Source organism: Limanda limanda, chromosome 5 (genome assembly GCF_963576545.1).
Source record: "Limanda limanda chromosome 5, fLimLim1.1, whole genome shotgun sequence".
NCBI lineage: Eukaryota > Metazoa > Chordata > Actinopteri > Pleuronectiformes > Pleuronectidae > Limanda > Limanda limanda.
The window spans coordinates 9,748,189-9,774,261 of record NC_083640.1 but is presented as its reverse complement, the minus strand read 5'-3'; the positions used below and the strand labels follow the sequence as shown (position 1 = coordinate 9,774,261).

At 40.6% G+C, this 26,073-nt stretch overlaps 3 protein-coding genes across 4 annotated transcripts in view; 2 read left to right on the top strand and 1 right to left on the bottom strand.

The window, feature by feature from the left end:
• Window positions 1–2,359, top strand: part of tcf7l1b (transcription factor 7 like 1b) — a 33,040-nt gene extending 30,681 nt beyond the window's left edge. Inside the window, exons 8-12 of one of the 2 annotated variants that reach the window (XM_061071461.1) lie at window positions 29–172; window positions 302–461; window positions 566–673; window positions 851–902; window positions 1,482–2,359. In XM_061071461.1, coding sequence (XP_060927444.1) covers window positions 29–172; window positions 302–461; window positions 566–673; window positions 851–902; window positions 1,482–1,963 — 946 coding nt within the window. In that variant the 3' untranslated portion in view covers window positions 1,964–2,359. Of the gene's footprint in view, window positions 1–28; window positions 173–298; window positions 462–565; window positions 674–850; window positions 903–1,481 lie in introns of both variants that reach the window. The other variant, XM_061071459.1, reaches the window with a different exon arrangement.
• A 5,227-nt stretch (window positions 2,360–7,586) lies between these two features.
• Window positions 7,587–14,480, top strand: tgoln2 (trans-golgi network protein 2). The gene is made up of 4 exons (XM_061070979.1): window positions 7,587–7,788; window positions 10,667–11,778; window positions 12,671–12,754; window positions 12,864–14,480. The coding sequence occupies exons 1-4, from the start codon at window positions 7,734–7,736 to the stop codon at window positions 12,867–12,869; spliced, it is 1,257 nt and encodes a 418-aa protein (XP_060926962.1). The 5' UTR covers window positions 7,587–7,733; the 3' UTR covers window positions 12,870–14,480.
• A 613-nt stretch (window positions 14,481–15,093) lies between these two features.
• LOC133001411 (dual specificity protein phosphatase 18-like) lies at window positions 15,094–16,009 on the bottom strand. Its single transcript, XM_061070980.1, has one exon. It carries the CDS (start codon window positions 15,918–15,920, stop codon window positions 15,375–15,377), a length of 546 nt encoding a protein of 181 aa, XP_060926963.1. The 5' UTR covers window positions 15,921–16,009; the 3' UTR covers window positions 15,094–15,374.
• Window positions 16,010–26,073: the final 10,064 nt, after the last annotated feature.

Sequence of the window (26,073 nt, the reverse complement as noted above, 5' to 3'; positions counted from 1 at the left end):
AACATGTCGCCTCCCTTCGTCCTCTCAGCTTGGTGTCCAGCCGTTTCTCCCCTCACATGGTGACTCCGCCCCCGCACGGCCTCCACCAGACGGGCATCCCCCACCCTGCCATCGTGTCCCCGGCCATCAAGCAAGAGCCAGGCGGTGACCACCACGGCTCCTCGATGCATGGGTGAGGATCTTTTGTTTCGTCGTCAAAAAACTGCTTTTGTCTTTACCCGTGTTGGCCATCTTGCACCAGAGCCTCTCATTCCCCTTCACGGTTTATTAACTGCATCTTTTTAATTTTACGGATTAGCAGGAAATCCCCTGTTCCTCCCAAGAAAGAAGAGGACAAGAAGCCTCATATCAAGAAGCCCCTGAATGCTTTCATGCTGTATATGAAGGAGATGAGAGCCAAAGTGGTGGCGGAGTGCACTCTGAAAGAGAGCGCTGCCATCAACCAGATCCTTGGAAGACGGGTAAGTGGCACGGACAGAGGCGTTCATGTGAGTTTATAACGCTGTGTGTGTGTGTGTGTGTGTGTGTGTGGCAGTTCTTTGAAATATTTTGTCTCCGTTCACAGTGGCATTCCCTGTCGAGAGAGGAACAAGCCAAATATTACGAGCTGGCCAGAAAGGAGAGACAACTCCACTCCCAGCTCTATCCAGGATGGTCAGCACGGGATAACTATGTGAGTGACACACGTCCAACTTCAACTCCTAAATTTATACACAGAGAAAAAATATTGTTATTTTTTTTTACTTGTTTCAGTCAAATATAAAATGCATAATTTGAGTAACCACCCTTTTTTGCCTCGCTGAGGTGGTTTAGTTTCACTATGAAAAATAACGTTGTTTTATCTGCGCAGGGAAAGAGGAAAAAGAGGAAGAGAGACAATAAACCAGACTCAAAACCAGAAGGTAAGAGGCCCTAACTTCCTGTAAGCGATTATTTGTTTTTTTTCTCCTAACATACTTGTGTATGAAAGAACAACTGTAACAGTGAGAGGTTTATTTTTCTTGTGAAGCTTTAGGGCAACCTGGGACACTGCATGTTTTTCCTGTTATTTTTATCTGCCTCTTTTCTGCACGGAGTCTTTTCTTCACTAACACTCACTAACTTCTTTCCCTGCTTCTGTGCTTTGACAAGCAGCTTATGAGGTTCAGTGCTAATAGTGGCAGGTATGTCGGCTGTTGTGCAACTTAATGACAACTGCAATTCCTTCAGAATAACATTCAAATGTGGGCTGAAGTACACATTTGTAGTGTGTCATGTTCATAAGTCGTACACCATCTAAATATGTTGAACATCCCGTTTCACTGTCCCGATTGTGACGTGTTGTCAAGTCTATTTGAACACATCAGAACTTTCAGCGCCATTATCGTCACTGTCACTCCTTCACTGCTGTCGCCGGCAGTATTCAGGGACTTGAACCAGATTCACAGCCAGCAGCCAATCCATAATTCAGCCTCTTCGCTTCTCCTTTGTTTTCCTCCCAGACTTCTCCATAAGAAGCAAGAAGCAGTGTGTGCAGTACCTGCCCTCGGAGAAGATGTGTGACAGCCCGGCGTCGTCCCACGGCAGCATGTTGGACTCACCAGCCACTCCCTCTGCGGCCTTGGCCTCCCCCGCCGCGCCCGCCGCCACTCACTCCGCCGAGCAGGCGCAGCCGCTCTCGCTCACCACCAAACCAGAAGGACGCATGCACCACCACCACTTCTCCCTAGTCGGCAAGGCCTCTGGATCCACATCTTCTTCTTCCTCCTCCTCTTCTTCCTGCTCATCTCAACCCGCCATTTCCATCCATCATGGTTCAGGTAGCCATTCGACTACACCCATCCTTTCTCGGCCAATCCCCTTCTCCTCCCTGCACCACTCCATGCTCTCCCCACCTTCCCCTTTCCATCAGGCAGCCCTTCACTCCCATCATGCCCTGTTCCAGTCGCAGCCCCTGTCCTTGGTAACCAAACCAACTGAATAAATCCGCAAAGGCAATTTCTCTCCCATTTATTGTGCTGTATATTGCTTTTCTTTAAAATAGATATTAGAACAACTTTTTTTCTAAATGATGAAAAGGAAGAAATGTTATTGGTCAATATTTGACTGCCTCCTTTTCTACATCTCTCAATGAAACAAAGTGTATTTTTTGTAAAGTTTACTGCAGAACTGGTTTCTTTTTTTTTGATGCATTTATCCAATGAACCTCTTGTATAAAAGAACCAATGTACATAAAGTTTCTTTATAAAAACAAAAAGGAACAAAAAAATGTTTTCTTTTTAGCCAAAACCTGATTAATGTTAGTATTAAGTTTAAGTCATAGTACTGGCCAATAATTGCAGCCCCCCCCCCCTTTTCAATTCACGAGCGTGTGCCCCTTCTTTGACATGTTAAATAAACATTTGAAATTGTTTCGTAAAAAAATAAATGCCTCGCCTTGTCTTTTCACGTGCATTCACACAGTTTTCTTGTCATTTAATAAGGAGAGACGTCTTTAATGAGGTAATGTGTTATGGGTTAATATTCTCATAATAGGGACCACTGTGCATAAGAAGTCGATCACTGACTTTGTGTAGGTGTTGGGAATAAAGATTTAATGAGCAGCGTTATGTTATTACAGCCACAATGAAAGTCCATAACACACCTGTCATTTTTTAGACTTGTGTGATGTGTTAGTTCTGAACAGGGAACGTCTTCAAACCTCACTGACGGTGGTTAAATGTTTAATAAAGCAGAATTAGGCCAACAACACTGGAAAATGAGTCCCTGAACCAGCCCAGCAAAAAAACATCCAAGCCCCAAAAATAAATACAAATAAAAAAATAATAGACGACTGCTCCTTCTTGGAATACAGTGTCCGGCAAAAACAATGACAAAACAGCAGGTCAGCTCCGTCCCGGCGCTGTGATCCCCCGCCCGGGCTCCCTGTTCCTTTTTGCACTTTTCACTGCATCTTTATTCACCGTTTGGCATGCTGCTTAGGCTTTAATTAACTCAGAGGTAATGGGATGGAGCCCCTGGGACCTCATTAGGCATTTCAATTAGCGAAAAAATACACAAGGTAGGTTACAGTTTTTGGTGGCCTTGGAGATGAGGAGTAGTGCCAGGGATGGACCAATTATGTCAGAGAGGGAGGGGGGCGGTGGATCTGGGGTACTGGCCTGGTTGAGCCCACTGGCACATGGTATACATTGCACCATTAAAAAGATGCATTTCCAGATAGTAGACGGCACCAGCAGATATAATGCACCGATGCTTTAATTGATTTTCAGCAATCAGATGCTTCATAAAAGATCTTGACATTGCAGATCTATAAGAGTCAAACACATGTATCCATGCTATTTTTACTTATCATCCGTGCAACGATAATTGTCTGTAAGGGAGAAACGTACTCCTAGTTATAGACAGCGTTCAATAAAAAAAAACAGGTGGACTGAGGATGTGTTTCCAGCCGTGGCAACAAACTGTCAAGTCGCCCCCCCGCTCTGTTTTAAGCCATCGTTAGCCGTAATAAGTCTTTGCTTGTTTGCTGCTCTATCTTACATCATTCTGAGCAGAAATCACACAGTGCCACGGCTGCCTGTACTCGCAGCCACTTCACCAGTCTGTCAGGGAAATTACAGGTAATGAGTTGTCAAAACAGCCGGCAAATCTGTCTCCTCAGGGCCAAACATCTCGTGCAATGTTCAAGACAGTAGCCTTATTATCAAACTCAGAGTGTCCAAGGGAATGATTTCCAATGTGTAGTGTGATTTGCAGGTATTTTTCTGGTAAACATATCTCTATACTTCTGCCTGTTTTTCTTTCCTTTTAAACATTTATTTATTTATTGAAGGGAATCTGCTAAAACAGGATTATTACAATTTTAAAATCTTCGTAAAAAATGGGTTGCATATCAGTTTTAGATCTTAAAAAGTCTTAAATATGTACAAATATTATGCACTAGCTCTTAAATACAATTAGGTATTATATTAGTTATGTCAATGGTCATTACCCACATAACCCGAATTTTTTTTTTTTTAGAGAAATCTTTTGGCAGCATGCATGGTTTGTAATGTCTTCCTGTGTTGTATTTCTTTCTGGACAATAACAGATAGTAGCATGCTGTCATTAATCTACAAGACCAACAGGGAACTGATAACTGACATTTAGGTTACAAACAGGGTTTCTGCAGGCTCTTAAAAGGTCTTTAAAAGTCTCAAACTAATTTACCTGAATTCTAGGCCCTAAAAAAATCTTGAATATGTGAAAGACAATACGCTCTAGGTCTTAAATAAACTTTAGGTTTTAATTATGTCAACGTTTGTTGAGCACTACTTCCGTTGGACTGTAAAAAGATATTTAGTTTTTTCTAAGAGAAATGTTTTGGCAGCATGTTTGTTTTGTCCTTGTGTGTTGTATTTCTATCTCAATGATACAGATATTAGCATATAGTAACTGTAATAAACCTACAAACAAGACCAACAGGGAACTGATAACTCACATCTGAAATTTAAGGGGATTTGAGTACTGTGGGCTCTTAACAGGTTTTAAAAAGTCTGAAATGAATCATCTGAATTTTAGGCCATGAAAAGTCTTGAATACATTTAGGTATGTTTCTTAATTTTGTAAATATTAATTAGTTCATTTTAGGCTACTTCCATCGCAGTTAAAGTTTTTACATTATTAGTTTGTACTGTTGAATTGTTTCTCATTGATGCACAGATTAGCTCGCTGTAATAAAAGGCTTATTCCCCACGAGGCTCCTTCAAATGAAAAGAAATCTAATTTGATTAGTAAAGCCCATATTCAAAAATTCCATTTTGCTTAAACTTTATTTAAATTTCGGGTACTGTAAGTAATTCTGGGATACTGATATTCTTTCATATTGTGCTTGACATAAATCCTAAATTTCATTCATTGTGATCTTAAAAGGTTAAAAAATTGTAATTGTTGAAACCTGCAGAAACCCTTTACATAGCAGATAAACAAATAGGATTTCTAATACACATTCATATTTTTGAAATTGAATATAAGATGTGTTTTCTGTAAGCCCCCATGATCCACTCAGAATGTAACATGCCGCTGTTTATCTCTGATAATAACAGATCTGGTTCACATCCACTCAACATCTGCCATGTAAGCACGAGGTCAGATTTAATACATGTTAATTTTTGCTCATTAAATTCTTCCAATCTCTTGCCAAGGTTCTTTTTTTTGGGGCCTTCTTTTGATCTGTGAATTTATTCCAGGTTAACCATGTTATAGTTCACGTAATATTGCAACAAGAACTGTCATTTCACAAAAAAAGAAGAAAGACAATTGCATCAGCATCATGAGACCTCAATCCACACAATAACACATCTTGACACTATTGTGACCGCCGACTCCCTGACCTTATATTCCCGTTAATAACAGGATGCTGTGTTTGCTTCACGTGTGGTTTCCCAAAGTGTTATTAATTGATTGTTTCTGTAACATTCACAGAGCTTAGGAAGACTCAGCTGGTGCCTTTGTGGAGCCAGGTATTGCTGGCTGTGAGCTTAAGAACCTCCTTAATGTTTTATTCATACCCATTTGACCTTAAAGATGGAAATGCAAATGTGTGTCAAGAATGAGAGGGATCATTGGACTTTTCAAATGTCAAAGAGGCTGCAACAATTAAGACATATTCATTACATGGACCCACAGGTCCCCCACACCCAGCTGAGATGTAAAACACCTACAATTAACATTTGGATCATTATCTCACCTCTCCAAAGCTGCAGCAGAGGCTCAACTGTGATTCCTACAATGTTGTAACAGCAACTGGTGCTCAGCTACAAAGTTCATTGAATTTGAATTTAATTATTTTTACTTTATTGGTTATTTTTGCACAACAAAAATGTGATATTTTACAGTCCCACAACCACATGTAGATAGAGTTATCTCTCAGGGTTTGTTTTTTTAAAATTTACACTGCATATCAACACTGCCATCTGCTGATAAGGTCAAACACTGACACACTCATCTCTTCTGGAGGAAATACCCCAGTCGTGTCAGCATCTAACCAGAGGGTGGCAGCCCCACCACAAATGTTAATGTTCTGATGGGAGAATTTTTTTTTATTTTTTTATAACAGATTACAATAATACATAATTTCCCTTTTTAGCTCTACAAGTCCATTTAAGCTGTGTACAATGGGGGTGTAAACAATAGGAGGATGTCAGCCTCACATACAGAAGGAACTTTAGTATATCTGAATCTAAATATTTATTCTCCCTTTGTTTCAACATATGCCATTCAAATTAATATAAATAATGTGGTGATGATGTCGTTCAGCTGGATTCACAGACATAAATAAGTCGAGTGGGTCGGATTGTGCACACATGCATTTTTACTATGTTTTACTATGTGCAGGCTTTGTGCAGCAAGAGGGACTTCACATCGTCTCTGTTAGAAGAATTAAACACCATCACGTGGCGACAGCTGCCAGATGTGTGGCTTGTTCCAGGAGAACCTGAAGTATAAGAAGATTTCTTGTCGCCAAACTTGTGGATCTGGGGTTTCAGGTTAAGGGGCAGTGGCTGGGAGAGAAGGTGATTGTGAAAGTCAATGTTGGTACCTGAAACCTGAAACTGAAACTGTGACTTGTTTTTGTTGGTTTCAGATGCAGTTCTTTTAATAGTAAATTTGAACTTTGAATGAAATCCGTTTTAAAGAGAGGGAGGAAAGAATGGTGATCATCCGTGTGTGTTGTGTGAGGCAGCATTGGAACATTTGCTATTGAAGGTTGATGGAAAGAAGAAAAATAAGCTTAATTTAGTGGCAAACTAGAAGTACTTAGTAGAGAGAGTGCATATCTCAATCAATCTTCTCTAAATTACACCCACTAATAAACATCAATCTCCTAAATAACCATTGATAACTGTGATGAACTTGTCCTTGGGCTTTCATTTAGATCAACTTCAACTTCTGTAAATGTCATCTTAACAAGATTGAGATATAAACTACCTCGGTATATATGATTTCATCACACCGTGTGACCATGGCGTGGCGTGACATTTTGATGATTCGCCAAAAAAGAGGGATTTATTATAACTCGTTTGTGCATTGTTCTTTCACCCTCAAACCTCATTCACACATTCACAATCCCGCCCTGATCAGATCCAAATCAATATTGACTCATCATTACAGCGCCACCTGGTGGCTACAGGAAGTGACATGTTTTAAACTTTGATGAACTTCTCTTGGCTGCTTTACAATATACAGCTCAAATGAGCTGTATACATAAAAGAACACTTGAAAGGATTAATTAAATAAAATAATTCTTTGTTGTCAGTTTGCTTTAATGTCACAGTGTCAGTGATGTTAGAATACGATCTGAAGAGAGAAAAGACCTGAACAGATCTATTAGTCTAGTATAGTGATAGCACCACCTACTGCCAAAAGGAGGTAAGCCTCGTTTTAAAACTAAATTCGATTTAGATGAAGTTTTCACTATGTGCTCTGGTCCGTCAGTATTTGTATTTTGTGACTCCATGCTGTGCCTTGTAATACAGTGGTTCTTGTTATGGCTCCACTCCGCCTGCAGGTGGCAGCAGAGCCTCACGTTCGTGTTTTGAGCAGCAGAAGAAGAGCGGGCTGGCTTGTACCCGGAAGCAGGAACAAGATTTGAGTTGTCAAATCCTTCAACCTGTCGAGCCGGATTTGTCAACGCGGATTGTGACGTGTGGAGCTCGAAGCGGACACACACTGGGACACACTGGACGGTGTGTGTTATCTCTGGTGACACGATGAAGACGCTTTTCCTGCTCCTCACGATTTCTCTGTGTTTCTGCTCGTTCTCAGGTGAGTGGAGTTGGGATTCGTTCGCTTTTCTTCCTCCTTCAGACTCAATGTCAGAGAAATGTTGGTCTAATCACCCACGTTAGCTAATGAAGCTAATGTCGGACAGCAGCATCCTGACACTACGCAGACGCTGTCAGGTGAAACTTACCACAGAGGCGGAGGCCAGCCTGAATGGAAACACCAGGAGGTCCCTGTCACTCTCTGTTTAAACAGCAAACGCTTTTATTTCCTGTTACAAAACTAAAAATACAACAGTAAATAGAACTACCCACACAGTAAAACATGCTATTATTAAAATAATTTCTAGTTTGAGGGCCAGGGAATCAAACTGCCAACCACAGTCTTACTTCTATTGTTCAACATACATTCTTCTTAAAACCTGTCACCTCCAAGTTCCTATTAATTACACCTCAGCTTAATGATATTAATGATAGGACTCTTATTGTGAAATCTACCCGGCCTTACTTTTTAATTGGAGTGATTTATTTGTGATAATTAGGCTGAACCTAATTGTATGTGAGGATATGTGCATCAGGCAGTGTTGGGACAACGTATGTTTAAATAATGAATCCTCTAAAGCTAGAATTTGACCCTCACCAAGATGTGGCCATAAGATGGTGAATAATGCATGTACGCACCTCAGTTGACAATGAGCTTTTCCTGACAAATTTTCACAGGACACTTCTGTGATTTGCCTGGTTACTATCCAATGTTTGATCAGTGGTGTATGAACCTTGGGTAAACGATTAAGTGTGTTACATGGGTAGACCCACACTGTCGTATTCAGGGTACATCTACACCAGTGGTCACCAGCCTTTTCGAGCCCAAGATCACTTTTTAATTCCAAACTTAAGCCTGGATCTTAGATTACATTATATTTCATTTAGCTGACACTTTTATCCAAAGCTACTTACAATAAGTGCATTCAACAATGAGGGTACAAACCCAGAAAACGAGCTACAAAGTACTGTAAGTAACTGCCATTTAAGTACTTCTAGATTGGTACTTTAAACTTTTATTCAAGGTATAGACAGAAGAGGTGTGTTTTTAGTTTGCGGTGGAAGATGTATAGACTTTCTGCTGTCCTGATGTTGTTGTTAGAGCTCATTCCACCATTTAGGAGCCAGGACAGCAGACAGTCGTGATTTGGTTGATATCTTCCAAAAATGCACGAAGAAGGGTCATACTTATTACTTTTTGCAATTTCTGTGAAAGACTGAAAGTACAAGAAATAGATATACACAAAGAAGGGAAGATGTGCAACTTTTCCTATTCAATGCACAATATTCAATTTAATATAAATTCATATTTACAATGCAAAATATGTAGCTTCTCAGTTCCACATCATGTTCTGCAGAGGAACTGCTACAGCAGCACAATGTTTTTACATATAGGCTGATTTGAATAAAGCCACAAATATGATTATTGCCCTGTTTGAAAGAAGTCCCTTGTACTCAAATAAATACCAGTACTACACAGTACAATAATAACCCCTTTTTTAAACAAGGGAATCATTCCATCAACAGAAACGCTGGAGTGCTTTTATTTTGAAAAGGAATACAGAAAGTGTTAAAACCATTCAGGTGAAAGATCATTTTCTCAGTTTATTCTGCTGTGAACCACAATGTGTATCTCTCTATGACACAAACACATTTGCATCGCTTCCCGAACCCGTTTCAAAGTGAAAGCACTCCAGCGTTTCACCTTCTGAATCCACCTATTTGTTCCAAAGGGGCTTTGTTTGTTTTCGACAGACCTAAAGATGCGCACCTTCGTCTTGACATTTACTTAAGCACATTAACCAACTGGTTCTTTAAAGAAATGCAGGAGATAAACCTGCAACTCCACCGCGGCACCGCCAGTAGCAGACACAGCTCGTGTGAGTCCAGAGAGTTGGGGGATCCCGATCGGCGGGTCGGCGACCACTGATGTACACTCTTGTGCAATCCAATACAGTACACTGCCATACATTTATTACATTTTCAAAGCTCAGTTTTATCAAAATGTCTGCTGTCCCGCTCTGCCCTCATCGTGCATGCGATTGTCACAAAGCAGCCGAGAATGCAATACGCTCCTTTCACGTCTACCTTTTTGTTTTACTTTTTGTCCTTTTCAAACATCTCTCTCCTCTATTCACCTGTCTTTTTAAAAATGAATTATCACAGATGGCCAAAATAATGATAATGAATCTACAATAATTTTTAATAATGTAATTTGCACTCAATTATCCTGTATACAAACTACATAAATTGGTGACAAATTAAAGGAACAACACACAATTGTCTTAATAAAGTGCTGGGAACCCCATGCTGCCAGAACAGCATCAGTGCATCTTAATGTTATACCTTCAAGTCTGTGGAGCAGTGCTGGAGGGCTTTATGATAGTGGCGTCCAACGGGATGGTTCAAAATCTCCACAGGTCTGTGTAATAAATCTTGTGATCACAAAGGCCGACTCATATAATTCAAATCATTTTCATACTCTTCATGCCATTTAGTGACTCCTCGTTCCTATGGAGCCTGTATGGAGTTGTCATATTTCCATGTTTTTTGTAGCGTGCAGAGGTTGACTCCTTTGCACTGATGTCATTGCCATCATGTTATGCTTATTACTGCATATATCCAGTCAGATAATCTAATAATCCAAAATAATTTGATAAAATGGGGAAACTAACCAGTACAAGACAACTGAGGACATTAATGACAAGATGGGACAAATATTCAAAAGATTACAGTTGGAAAATAGGTTTAGTAGTGAAAGGCAAGCAAACAGAAAATGGCAGCATTGCTTTTATTATCAGATGACTTTATAGTCAGTTGTTTTAGTTTTGTTCCGTGTTCTAATGTAAATGTTAACATCTTCTTTGATGTACTTACAGCGGCTCCAGCACCAAAAGAGGTGGATCCACCTTCAAACAAAATAGGACAAAGCCCTCTTGATCAGGCGCACAGCACCGGCAATCTAGCCAAGACGGGGAAACCTGAAGAGAAGTCTGAAAACAGTCAGGCCCAGGCCAAAATACCAGATGAGGAAACCAAGACAAAACTGTCTGCGACAACGACACCAAGTCAGGATAGCAAAGACGCATTGAAAGCGGTTCAGGAGAAGGTGCCTGTTTTGACAAACCACAACGAGATTGGAGAGCCAAAAAAGGATGTCAAGAAGGAAGTGTCAACTGAGAAAAAAACAGAAGTAAAAGCAGCTGAGAGAAAAGCAGGAGAAGGAACTGATAAAAAAACAGAAGTAAAAGCAGCTGAGAGAAAAGCAGGAGAAGGAACTGATAAAAAAACAGAAGTAAAAGCAACTGACAAAAATCCAGGAGAAGAAACTGAGAAAAAACCAGAAGTAAAAGCAGCTGAGAAAAATCCAGGAGAAGAAACTGAGAAAAAAACAGAAGTAAAAGCAGCTGAGAAAAATCCAGGAGAAGAAACTGAGAAAAAACAAGAAGTAAAAGCAGCTGAGAGAAATCCAGGAGAAGAAACTGAGGAAAAACCAGAAGTAAAAGCAGCTGAGAGAAATCCAGGAGAAGAAACTGAGAAAAAAACAGAAGTAAAAGCAGCAGAGAAAAATCCAGGAGAAGAAACTGAGGAAAAACCAGAAGTAAAAGCAGCTGAGAGAAATCCAGGAAAAGAAACTAAGGAAAAACCAGAAGTAAAAGCAGCTGAGAGAAATCCAGGAGAAGAAACTGAGGAAAAAACAGAAGTAAAAGCAGCTGAGAAAAATCCAGGAGAAGAAACTGAGGAAAAACCAGAAGTAAAAGCAGCTGAGACAAATCCAGGAGAAGAAACTGAGAAAAAAACAAAAGATGAGACCAAGAAGCAAAGTCCAGACGGAGAAGTAGATGGAAATAATGGAAAAACTAAAGATATACCTCAGCATAATTTACCTGGAATGGGGGAGGAGACAGAGAGCAGTCATTTCTTTGCCTACCTTGTCTGTACAGCTGTACTGGTGGCAGTGCTCTACATCACTTACCACAACAAGCGCAAGGTACTTTTCCACTACATGTTTGGTTCCCACTCAGACCACTTTGAAGTTACTAAAACTAATTTGGGTCAACCCTTGTTGTCTGTGTATTGTTTTTTCAAAATCACTAGATGTAGAAGAATGAAACTCAAACATTTGATCGCTATTTCTGTCACGGATCTTTGTTCTATTTTCACTCCGGTATCCACCATATGTAATGGAAATCATTTTAACTCATGGTAGTGTCTAATTTTATGAATGCTAAATATCCTGTGAAGCAGGTTGCCTTTATTTTTTTTAATGGATATTTTCCCCTTTTGTTTTAAAAAAAAAAAAAAATCACTGTCCATTCAATCTTCATTTGACAAATATCTTCTAAAGATATTTACATATATCTTGTGCAGACGAGAACACAAACAATCAAACCGGCTCAATAGGTGGCGATAAAGTCTATATCCACGATCCGTCAAATCCCAGAGAAGGAAAAACATTGTGGTCCAAGTAGAATAAGTCAAGGCATATACTTGCGATCCTGGTAATGTGGTGCCGTAATGATTTATTAAGCTGAAAACTATAATAAACTGTAATTAGACCCCAGTTGTGTCAACTAAACAGACGGAAAAAACGGTATATATTGTCGTTTCTGATTCATGCTCATTACACTAAGAAACAATGGGCATACAGGAAGTACGCTGTGATGTCATCATTTGCTAAATACTCCATTTTACATGATACACAGAAACTTTAAAAAATCTGGCATTTGTAATATAGCAATGATAGTCTCAGATAAATGCATATATATAAATTGATATATATATATATATTTTTTTTTTTTTCACATTTTCTTTGAAGACTAGGCTAGCAAATTGAAAACAGACAATATTGAAGCAATTCTTTTTCTTTCTCTATTTTTTAGATTATCGCCTTTCTTCTGGAGGGAAAGAAATCCAGATCCACGCGTCGACATAATTCAACAGAATACCACAAGCTGGAACAGGAGGTAAGTTGATGATTTACCCTCCCCACACTTTTCACTCTACCTTTCTAATCTACTGTCATCAACAAAGTTGTGATTTACTTTACTTTTAATTTTCTGCATTCTCTTTCAGCTGTGACCTGAAGTCATTCTTACGAAGCTGTAACCTGGAGCAGCTGTTTGCACTATGGGTTTTGTGAGAAGTGGGCGAGTGGACATCGGCGTTAGATATTTTCTCGGGTGTTCTCCACGTTGATTTCACGTTGTGTTAATTGCTCTATTTTGTACTTTTTTTTTTTAGATGCTTATTGCATGACTATGCAGATTACATTGTTGCCTTATTGAGGGACTTAGTGAAATGCAATGAAGGTTTAAAAAGAGAGAAAAAGCATGTTCTTTTTGCACTTGCGTCGCTATTCCACGTTTGAGGCAATCATATAATTTGACCCGACTCAGGTTATTTCTGTAGCAGATAAAAAATGAGCTGTTTGGAATCCAGCCTTCTTTGTATAGTACATTAGTGATTGCACTGTGTACGTAAATAAGCCATTTGAATCTTTGAAAGCATCAGGTGTGTAAACTTCCTGTGCAGATGTTTTAGATTAAATGTATTGAGGTTCACTTTAGATGTACAGAAGTACCACAACGGGATTTCAGCTCATGGTGTTGGCCAGTTGAATGTAAAAGCAACCTTTATTTTCAGATGCTTGCAGGTTTCTTCCACTTCAGCTTCTTAAAGGCTGATTTGCAAACATGCTGACAGATAAAGATAGAAAAAATTGTTTATCTTTTAAAAAATGCTGGTTTTCTTTTTTGCTGAAGGTGGGATGAAAGGATCAACACCTCTCTCACAGCTTCTTGGTAAATATAGCTCTAATAAAGCTTTTCTGTGAGAGAAGGTAACAAAATGTACCCTCCAGCACATTTGGTATTTTTATTTTGTTTACTCCAAACCAAAACTTATGTTTTAAGTGTTGCAGTTTTACAAGGTTCTTTGTGTCAAGACCAATTGAGAAGTAGGGGGATTTGTGCTAAGGTAAGCTAGCCCTCTGCTAGTTGGAGCTTCATCTTTAGTGAACAGGCATGAGTGGTATCAATGTTCTCGTCTCAATCTTCAAGCAAAATTCCAAAAATGTTGAGCCGGTGGATTTAAATGCAGGGAAGGAACTTAAGTTTTAATTGCTGTCAGGGTGGTGGGTTTTAATCAAAACGGTGAACTGGAAGAGGAAACTGTCAAACAGCTGCATTGTTTTGTCGGTTGTGCACTTTGGACAGAAAAGGGTCTCTGGGGATAAATAGATTGACCACTAATGCATTATATTTAAACTCTCCTCTTGATTAGATGTGTGTGTCGATGTTTAATGCTGACTTGTGCCAAATTATTATTTCATGTGAATCAGTGTGTGACTTTTGTAATGTGCCTGTTTCATAATTTAATGCTGTGTTTTTTTTTACTGGGTCATAATCTATGGAAGGGCTGCTGTGTTGAAAGGAAACGTTGTCAGTTTTATCTTAGCAGAATCAAAGTATGTCCCAGAAATATATTTTTATTGTGAAATCTGCAAAGCTGTAGTTTGAATAGTCATTGGTCGTTACAGTTTGGCCAAAACCTAAAATGTTTAATGACCTTATACAGCTAAATAGCTTAAGCATAATGTTTATTTCATTTTGTTCGAAAATTTTGCATTACTCATCCAACTTAAAAGACTATTGCCTCTAAAATAAATGCTATTTGTACTTTCTGGTCTCAGATGAGTTGTATTCCTGAACTGCCTTCAAAGCTGCTTTACTAATTCACGTTCTGACTTTATGTTTTAAGATATTTATTTGAATATATGTACCAATACAATGACGTATAAAGGTATCCAGTACAAGCCAACATCCCTGTGTATATGGAAAAATATTACAATCATTTAGATTTATGGTATAAAAGTACAATTGGTCATCCACAGGTTATCAAGAAAAAAGAGGCTGTGAGATGGTTGATTGGGTCGGAAAGAAGAAACATTTCACCAGGGATGGGAAATAAAAAGATAATTATCACAATAAATTGTACTTAAGCTCATAGTATAAAGATTTATTGCTTATTCATTGTGCACAACATGTTGTAATGATCTATTTCAGATTTGTAGAATGTTTTGCTGTTTAAAACCACAACTTTCACTCAGGAGCAAAAATCTGTTTTTAAACCTAAAAGAATTCATAATTATCAGTGTTGACTTACGATCTATTTATGTTGCTAACTTTTTTGTACATTTTCGTCCAGCAGTAAATAACATGAAACTTTTCAAAGATGTATACATTATTTCTATTATTAAATAGTTAAGTATTAAACATTAAATAATGTTCTTTCTTTGGTCCTCAAATTGAATTAATTAAGAATCCTTTAGAAGGGAATTCTCTGCGAACTGAAAACTCAGACATCCAAAATGTACTAAGTGTCCCCAATTACTTTCCAGGGGTCAAAAAGCAAGAGGCAAGAAACCACTGGTCTTTTTACGAGTATGTGTTGGTTTTAATAGAACATCATTCTGAAAGTTGTAAAACATTGTTTATGTGCGGTGTTTTTTTTCCACACACAAACACAAGCACACACACCCACACACAGTATATGTACAGATTTTTACAAACACACAATAGGTCCTCACAGTGCCGTCATATTCCTGGACTCTTCCTCGTAAATGTCTGGTATCTCCCCGATGGACGAGGGCACCATTCGGACGGAGTTGCACCCGCGCAGCACCATCTCGTAGCGGATGAGCTGCTTCCAGAAGCCCACGTTGGGCCGCACCATGGGCCGGGAGGTCCTCACGGTGCCGTGGGCCTCCAGGAGAGAGAGGCCGCCGTGCCGCATGAGGAAGGCGATGCACAGCGCGGAGGAGCGGCTCACTCCCGCGTTACAGTGCACCAGCGTGCGGCCTCCGCCCTCCGCGGTCCGCTGGATGATGTCCGACACCCGGTCGAAGTGGTCGATGAGCGGGGAGCCCGGGGAGTCGGACAGCGGGATGTGGATGTGCTCCACCCCGGCGGCGGGAGGGCAGCTCCACCTCGTCTCCGTCACACTGATGATACAGGAGATCTTGCAGTGACTGACCTGAGCGGCGTCCCGGGCCGCTCGGCCATTACTGAGGTAGAGGTGCTCGGTGACCTGACACAGGCCGGACAGACCTGCAGGACCAGACGGACTCATACACACGGATCCACCGCATGGGATCCACCCACACGGTCTGTAGACGGTCTGTAGATCCACCGACGAGACGGTGAAACTGCGCGGCACGGCCTGGCAGTGGTAGGGCAAGTCAGGACGGACAAACCTTGTGTATGCGCACACGTTGTCGCCCCCTGCTGGAGGAGTTTACATTTTTTATTTTAATCATAAACAAAAAGACATTAGTGATTCATACATTGACCTAGTTACATTTGAGATGTTCAGTATGACTGATTTTTATTGATGCTGTGCCAAGCTATGATTAAAAACTATGCTAATATTCTACCAAAAAATACACACATATTTAAATAATGGGATCTCAATAATGATAAAGAACAACCATTGACATCCGGCAGCCAAAAACTCCACTACACTTGGCCTGTATCATGCTCTTTTCCTCCAAACAAGCTTTTAAATACCCTTTTCAAAAGAATTTCCTGATTCTCTTCTGTCCACTTGGCTCACGGAAGGTGGAACGTCACCAGCTGACCTGCTGACATTATTGGTCATTTGTAAAAGATGGGCTTTGAAGATTGGAAGCTACCTTTGATACAGAGGTTGAATGTCAGCCCATGTCATCTCTTCTGAGGAAGTAAAGAACACGTCAACATCTAGTACCAAACCCATAATGGAAACATTAGTTTCCCTCTGACTGCCTCACGCAGCATTATATTCTCTGACTTGTAAGAAGAAGAAGAAAGAACAAAGGTGACATACAATTAAATTAAGCCTACCTGATCGTCTGGCTTAATACTTCCAATACTTATTGATATATTGATCAAAGCCACTAAGTCTTTCCCTATTGTGTTTTTGGTTGTATCTAACTGATAGACAGTGGCTTCCCAAGTCACTCTGTGGACATTTAATAAAGATCCCTGTACAGCATTTCAACTGAATCAGAGTGTTCACAGATTCATGCACTTTGATCTGTGAAGAGAATAGATTTTTTCATGGAAATGTATCATGATATTTGAAATAATGACTTTCTCAGACTGGATTTGTCTTAGAGGTTTAATTATTGGCTCTGCAGAGGGTTACACAGTCAGCAACATGGCTCAGAGTGCAACCACGAGAAGTTAAAAAGGAAGGTTTTTAAATTAAATATGATATCAAGAATATAGTCAAGAAACAACAAACATCAATAATAAACATCAAAACATTGAAGAATATTGACGAGTCTTCAACCCATGCACTTTGTGTACGTAGAGCGTTAACATCCACCATGGAGAGGTTCTAGAACATACAATAGGGACAACAATGCAAAGAGAATCTCATAAGGTGAGGGATTAGACCTGGTTCGTTTTCTCATCCTCAGGTACATCAGCACCAGAGGCAGGAGCTTTGTCCATGTGAGACCTGTGTCTGCACAGCACTTTACAAGCTTAGTTTTGAGTGTGCCATTCTCTCGTTCCCTAGCTCCACCACTGGCCTGGTGACCACACTTGCAGTTTGTTTTGAGGCAGGAAAGGCTTCAACCCATTTTGACCACATGTGGACCATCACTAAGCAATGAGATTTACCTTCTGATGGTGATAGCTCTATGACGTCCATTATCAGATGTTCAAAAGGTCGTACAGGCGGTGGGTGTGCTGCCTGGCTGGTTACAGCCACTGGTCTGCAAACATTGTGTGTGGCGCAGATAAAGCACGCCTGACAGTATTTATGAGATAAGGTGGAGAAACCTTTCGTAAACCAATGTTCCGTGATCATCCCCATTTTAGATGTCTGATCTTTACCGTCAGCTAACTTAGCATAATGAGGGAAGAAATGTTTTGGCAAACAGGGTTTGTTGTCAGGACCATACCACACACCAGTTTGGAACATCAGGTCTTCCATAGGGAGATCTCAGGAAGAGTAACAAAGGACTGTACTACAGAGAGAGAGGAGGACATATCAGAAGTGATGGATACTGTCTGTGTATGAAAAAGAGGAAGTGACATGTCAGATGTGAGTTTGACAGCCTGTTGTTTGAAAGAGGAAGTTTCTGTTTTGCCCAAGGGCGTCAAAATCATGAGTTACACCAGATGCATATCTGGGATCAGTTTAGACTGTGAGTGTTTTACCAGTAGCCAATTGCATACTGCCGTGCTGTCTGGGCTGAGAGGTGATGAGAAAGAGAACTCGAGAGGAAAACATCGTTATCTGAACAAACAGAAAAACAAACACAGTCAGTACCAGAGACAGGGTCACGTGAGGAGGACCCATCTACATACAGAGTCAAGTCAGTGTGAGAAAGAGATTTGTAAGAAAGGTCAGGTCGTGGTGAGCACTGGACTTGAAGTTCAGCAACGCAGTTGTGTTCTTCCCCGTCGTGCAAATAAACAAACATTGGATAAGTCTACAGCCAAACAATATTGGACGCATTCAGAGAATCATCGGGAAAAAGCAGAGATTCATAAACGTGACAACAGAAAATCATATTCAAACCTTATGGGATATTCTTCAAATTTAACCTTGCACAGGAGAGATTTTGTGAAATGTTCCTTTACTGTTGCTGTTGAGCCTTTAGAGAAAATAAAGCGACTCATCATTTCAGGAGATGTGGGTAAATCTGACATCCTAACCACAGAGTCACTTTCACAGAAAGAGGAATCAAACCCAGCATACAGTTGCACAGATAAAGGTCAACAGGAGATGGAACTTTGAGGTTGCATCAGCTAAGTGCACAGAAAACATGACAGTAGTAAGACATTGATCAGTGGAATTTTCCATTAGACAGTCTGTTACTAAAACTAAATGACATATCTTTACCAGACTCTTGCATCCACTTCCAAGTCCATTGACATAAGGTTTTTGTTGTAGGTACAGTCCATGGTGCAGCGTTTTGCAGCCTGCTTTTGGATGTTGTGTTTCCGAAGTAGGATGGCATGTAGTCAACAGTATATGATGCTGTGTTCTTGAGGAATTTTTGACCAGCCTCACACATTACTTTATATGCCAATATATAAGGTATATTGTATATTACACATTATATTTGTACAGGAGAATAGTGCCTGTCCAAATTCCACAGATACTCCATTCTCTCTCGAAGCAGTATCAAAGGTTAGGTTATAGATAAAGGAGCAACCAACAGTACATTGTAGGGTCTACGTTGAGGGACTTTCATATCTAACTCAGATGTCCCAGACAGAGAGGCACCAACTTCAACTCTCACCAACTTAAACTCTTTTGGGTATTTCACCAGTGGCAAGACGTAAGGACACAATGTGATTCAGGAATGCACATTTTAGCTTTAACTATCCAATAGGATGTGAACACCTACAGTACATGTAACATAAAGAGTGACAACAATTCTAGCCATACATTGATGTGCAGTTGGAATGGGGGATGCAAGTAGAGGGAGATATTTGAAGAGGCTGTGGAAGACATCTTCAGACTTGGGGGGTGACAGCATGTTACTCACGTAGCGTTTGCATTTTGTCCCACCTTCTGGTTTCAAAAGTATCAGCTGCTGCCTGAGTTCTCTTTTCACCAGCTTCCAGAAAACGTCCATAACACTTGTCATTGTGCATCACAAACTTGTTTAATTCAGTTGTACATTGACATTAGTTCTTCAAAAATATTTAATTATTTCAGAGCTCAGTTTTCCTCTCACGAATTTGATGTGGGCCACAACTGTCTTACAGTTTATTTGTTTAGTTCATTCCATTGTTCTGATATTCCACATATGATAACAGCACAGCATCATGATTTACTCATACACAAGATATCCCCAAATCCTTCACTTTAATGTCCTTTCCTCTAGCACCACCCTTTGGCCAAAGAACACCACACAAACCTGCAAGCTCTTGTAAATCCTTTTGATTAAATGTAGAATTGAAAATATTATAAATTTAAAAACTTTTAATATATATACCAGAAAATTCAATAAATCGTGTGTGAAGCATTTGCATAGTTCTTTAAATCTCAACACAAATTACTTCTTCCTTTTCTCCTTATTGTGATTATGATTATTGTTATTATTACTAGTATTATTAAAAGCCTCTAGACCAGAGGTCTTCAACGTTTTTCAGGCCAAGGACCCCCAAACAGGTGGAGAGATGGAGCAGGGACCCCCTACTATATATATTGCATAAATTATTATTATTATAATAATTATTATATATTGTGTTTTATATTAAACTGGACCTAGTGCCATGTTCAACATAACTACCCTGATATTGTACATTCAATACTAAGCTATTCAAATATTACACGGGTTCATATATTCATGTTTTTAATTTAAACATGTGCAAGGTATAGGGTGGCCATGCCACTGCCATTTATAAACAGGGACTGGTGGAGGGCTGCAGTGATAGTTGACTTTGTGGAACTTTCTCCAATCTCCCTACTGCATCTCTGGAGCTCAGCCACAGTGATCTTTGGGTTCTTCTTTACCTCACTCACCAAGGCTCTTCTCCCACGATTGCTCAGTTTGGCTGGACGGCCAGGTCTAGGAAGAGTTCTGGTCGTCCCAAACTTCTTCCATTTAAAGATTATGGAGGCCACTGTGCTCTTAGGAACCTTGAGTGCTGCAGAAATTATTTTGTAACCTTGGCCAGATCTGTGCCTTGCCACAATTCTGTCTCTGAGCTCTTGGGGCAGTTCCTTCGACCTCATGATTCTCATTTGCTCTGACATGCACTGTGAGCTGTATGATCTTATATAGACAGGTGTGTGCCTTTCCTAATCGAGTCCAATCAGTTTAATTAAACACAGCTGGACTCCAATGAAGGTGTAGAACCATCTCAAGGAGGATCAGAAGAAATGGACAGAATGTGAGTTAAATATGAGTGTCACAGCAAAAGGTCTGAATACTTATGACCATGTGATATTTCAGTTTTTCTTTTTTAATAAAGTTGCAAAAATTTCTACATTTCTGTTTTTTTCTGTCAAGATGGGGTGCTGAGTGTACATTAATGAGAAATAAAATGAACATTTTTGATTTTTGCAAATTGCTGCAATGAAACAAAGAGTGAAATATTTATAGGGGTCTGAATACTTCCCGTACCCACTGTACGTCTTGCATACAACACTGAGCTATTAAAGTAATTCACAGATTCATGTTTTTATTTTAAACATACATGTATAAGAGACAGTGAATCCTCATCTGTGGATGGCACACATACTCCCACATTAGTGAGATGTCGGACCCTGATGGGTAGCACACAATTTATCTAATCTTGGATGGATGGAGGTTGTCCGGCAGAGGGTCAAATCAGCCTCACAATATGTTGGATGCATGTTAATGTGTATTGAAAGACAATTAAATTTGTGAAAAAAAAAAAAAAAATTATAAAAAATTTAAAAAATTGTCTAATCAACCAAAGATTTCGCGGACCCCCTGCAGTACCTCCGCGGACCCCCTAGGGGCCGCGGACCCCCTGTTGAAGACCTCTGCTCTAGACAACACTTCACTTACAATATGAGGAGCCTCATTAAGTCCCAATGAACCAGTCATTAAATATGAACCACACAGTAAACCGATGTGTGTGTGTGTGTGTGTGTGTGTGTGTGTGTGTGTGTGTGTGTGTGTGAGAGTGTGTGTGAGAGTGTGTGGGCAGAAACCAGTGGATCATGAAGTTAAAAGGAGTTATGTCACAGTGTGCCTCAGTAGAAGTGCAGCAGCAGCAGCAGCAGCACAGGGTGTAGTTTGGTTGGAGGTGGGTGCTGCTGGTGTTGGTGGCTGCAGGCGGTCGCTGCTCTGTTGCCCTGGAAACACAGATGGTGGATGAAGGGCTCGCATACAAAAGAGAGTAGAACCTGTGGCGGTGGAGGCAGCAGCTGGAGAGCGAGAGAGCACCGGCTCATTCAGTCCTGTGCTCTCTCTCTCTCTCTCCGTGGTGGAGGACGTCTCTCTCTCCCTCCCTCCCTCCCTCCCCCCTCTCGCTCTCCAACACCTTCCATCCATTTCCTTTGTCTCGGGGGTTTTCCGTCTCCACTTGTCCCTGTTTACCCAGGACTGGACCATCCCGTCAGTCAGTGCGCAGCTGCTGTTGGCACTCCCACATCTGCTGCTGGCGGCTCCACAGCCAGATAGACGACGCTCGGCCGCGGAACATGTTAGTGTGTGTCTGCGGAGAGCCGCCTCTCACTGCACACACACACACACACACACACACACACACACACACACACACACACACACACACACACACACACACACACACACACACACACTCACACACTCACAGATTTTGCGTGTGTTTGCTTGCAACACTGCTTTTTTTTGCCAGGATGGAAAAAAGAAGAAGAGAAGGAAAAGGTTTCTTTTTCACCGCGATGCTGCAGGACAGGTGCGTGATGAATGGGGGAATCAGGTAGGATAATGAAAATAATCCCGTAGTTCATTTTATTCTCTTCTTCTTTTACGTTCACATTCATTTTTACTGTGCTTAATATCAACCTATAGCACATTGGGGGATTTCAGTCCCCTGATTGGATAAACATTCACTCATTTACCATCCTGCAGCAGAGGGCCTGGTGTTAGGAGAATGTCTTGCCTCAAAGTGACACCCTTGGGGGGTTTATGAATATCAAATTATGTTTATTTATGGAAAAACAATCTCTGGTAGAATCATGCCATGTTTAGCTATACGATCTGCTTAATCTTGCTGCTGTAGGCAGTCGTAGGCTACAGCATATAGCCAATACATGCTGGGCTTTCATCAGATAGACAGTTATAGCATATATAGCATAGCTGCTGTAGCCTATTGTTGTACCTTATAAATATAGTCTAAAGTTCTTATCTTATGTGAAAATATATAATTATTTAGTTTCTGGGTCAATATAAGGCAATGTGGGTCAAAACATAGCAACAAATGTGATGTAAAAGCATAGAAGCTACACTACAGATGTCTATGATCAGCTACATATGTTTTATACATTGATTCTTTATGCTTGTATCTATTTAGGTAACCTTGTGGACACTGCTGCAGGGACACGACGCTGTACTTATCTTTGGAGCTGCTGACAGGTCACCTTTCAGGACGCCAGGAGGATCCACATGGGAACCAACAGCATGACAGGTTATGTGTATTGGCTGGATTATCTTTATTCACATCATGACAGAAGTTAATCACAGGCACATTCACAGGAGAATTTAATGGCAACTCTGTCAAGTCAGGAAGATAAATGACATCAATTAAGCCTGTTTCAAGTGATCCATCTTTTAGCATTGGGTGTGTTTCCTCCCTGTTGTCTCTAAATAAAAAGGAGAAATGAGAGAAGAGCCATTCCCTGGGGTGACATGGGAAGCCAGTTGGGTTGCGTCCCACTTTTCTGCTGCTTTGTGTTGTGTGTTCCTCTCCAGTTACACTGGAGAAAGAGCAGATCTGGGCTCGCCCTGGACCTCATTGTAAACCTGGCGACATTGCACCACCCCCCTTCCGCTGTGCTCCAAACCAAAAAGACTGGTAAATGATCTCCGGGTATATTTACACCACCCTGACTTTTATTTCCCTCATGTTCACTTTACAGCGTGACTTGTTATATAAGGGTTTTGGATGAATATAAACCGCAGAGCCCATTTCTATGGAATCTTATCTTTGCTTTGCCCACATATACTGTGTGTCCCTTCCTGTGTATATATACGTGTGTTAAGCCCCTGTGCTGGCTGAGAGTGCAGATAAATGGGGAACAGATGGAACATGAGAGATTAGTTATGTGTTAAATTGCTGCCATATTTTCTGCTATATGCCACTCTCCTTTCCAGGATTATGGTTCAGAGGGGAGATAAACCAACCTAAAAGAGTAGACCGTGACCACATCAGATTAGCATAATCTACTTTTCAGATTCGTTTATTCGACATTATGCAGGATTATCCTGTTAAAAAAAAGTGTTTGCATATTTGTTAGACTGCAAGAGAAATATGTCTTTAAAAGCATGTCTTGTAGGAGTAGTCAACAGGAATGTGAAGCTCATCATTGTTCACTTTCTTCCTTCTTTATTCCATTGTAACTGTTGTTAAATGTAATTTCCCCCACAGGGATCGATGCATGATGCCACCACTGCTCTTCTGCACCTTCAGACGGAGAGGATCCATGTTGGAGTGTTCCCCCCCCACTGACAGATGATCTCTGCTGTCTTTGTGCGTCAGTGAACGCAGCTTTGAAGAGTTAAAAAACCCGTCGCTCCTTAGTAGAGTCAGTGTGAGCACGATCAGATTAAACAGGAATGTATTTCAAATGAAAAAGTTTTCGCTGGAGCGTTGAGGTTGTTTTTTTGTCACCCCTCAAACGTCTGTATTTCTCCGCCCCCCCTACCCTCATCCCCTGCTGTGAGTAATACCAAATACAGCTTCATCCGCCCCCGCTCTCACTTTTGGCTGATCAAAACCACTGACACTGCAGCCATCGAACGCGTCACGCTCGCTTTCTTCAGCTGCCGTGTGCGGTGACCTCTTCCCGCTGTTACCTTGGTTACTCTGTCTAACGCTGTAGTCACTTCTCGCCCATGTAGGAGACACTTTTAACAACAGGGTTTCCTTGTGTGTTCATTTCTCAACAAAGCAAGAATGTATCTGTGCCAGGACCAGAATACATTGTTATACATTTATGGTATTCTAAGTGTGTGAGGATGGTTTCCACACATTTTTTCAAAGTTCGATTTACAGAGTATGTCTTTGTTTGTCTTGAATCCTCTTAATTTGAGTTACTTTATACAGAAGTTTTTTTTAACTGTCAGTGTGGGTGTGTTAGTGTGTCTGTGTGAGTGCACTTGTGTGTATGCATGTGCTCTAATCAGGTTTGTGTGTGAGTTCATCCACGTAACTGTGCATGTGTATTTGTCTGTCTGATATTTGTACAGGGCCTGGATCTATAAACTGCTTATCTGATTTCCCCATAGCCGAAAACCTTCTTTAAAAAAAATGTTTAAAATGCCACTGGATGTAACAAAAGTATTTACATATGATTCTTAGCATTTGTTACGACCTCATTGAAGAACCAGTTGGGCGATTGTGATTTAGATAATCACAAGAATGCTGCTGGAAATTAATGGTGTGTAGTTTTCTAAACGGCGCCTGCTGGCATTAATTACACTGCTCGGTTGCTCGCAGCCTCGTCATCTGATACTTAAGCAAATGACATCAAATGCTAATAATTACGTGCAAATAGCTTTTTACCCAGGTCTGGATCGTACTACTAACAGTATCTCACTAATATCTAACAGTACTAATGTGTGCTAATGATGATTACTAACCTGTCCTCTGAATGCTGATGGCTGGCCTGGTTCCTCTCTAACCCACTGACTAACCCTCTGCTTTACACACTCCTCTCTCATGACCCTGCAATCCTTCTACCGATGGCCACCTTCAGATTAATTATTAATAACAAAGAAAAATCTAAAATAAAAAAGTGGGCTCGTCAAGAAGGGTTTCAGGACATGGGAAGGGAAATGTTATTAACCACCAAAGAGGAGCAGACGCAGCTGCTGGTGTAAAGATGGGTTGACCACGCACCTAACAGAAGCTCACTCTCATCTGATTCCACGTGATCTTTACAGTTTATTCACTCGCCGAAGGCTGAATTCAAATATTCGGAGAGCAGCTTTGTGTCTGTGTCTGTGCGCTGTGTGGTCAACCTGTGCAGGTGAGTGCCTGGCTTGTTGTGCAGTGGCACACACACAAGCCAAGCTAACCTCAGCTCCACTACTAACTCCTTCTGGTGTTGATACTAACAATGGCGAGGGTGTAAAGACCCGCCTGTCTCTCTTACTAACATCTCTGTTCTCCCTGACTGAAACACTTTCAGTCCTGTTGTCTCCTTCTTAATTTCTTTGAACAGATCAGATCTATATGAGCACCAGTGATGGTCCTTAAATCGCATTGCATGGAAACCTTTATCCTAAATATCCTCTATAGTGTCATCATGAGTAAGTTCAGTGAGCCGTACGGCTAGAAACATCACGAATCCTGATGACTGAGCTCAGCTACTAACATCACCTGAAGTGAACAGTTACTAACCCGAAGAGCGTCTCAACAGCTCTCTGCAAACTAACAAACTAACCCACTAATAAACTAATAATCTAACAAAAACAACAACTAAATTTACTAACTCACTTTGTGATGAGACTAAGTGAAGCAGCCTGATTTTGAGGAGTTGCATTATTTATTGAATGTACTAACAAGAGTTAATATTTTATGAATTCATGACA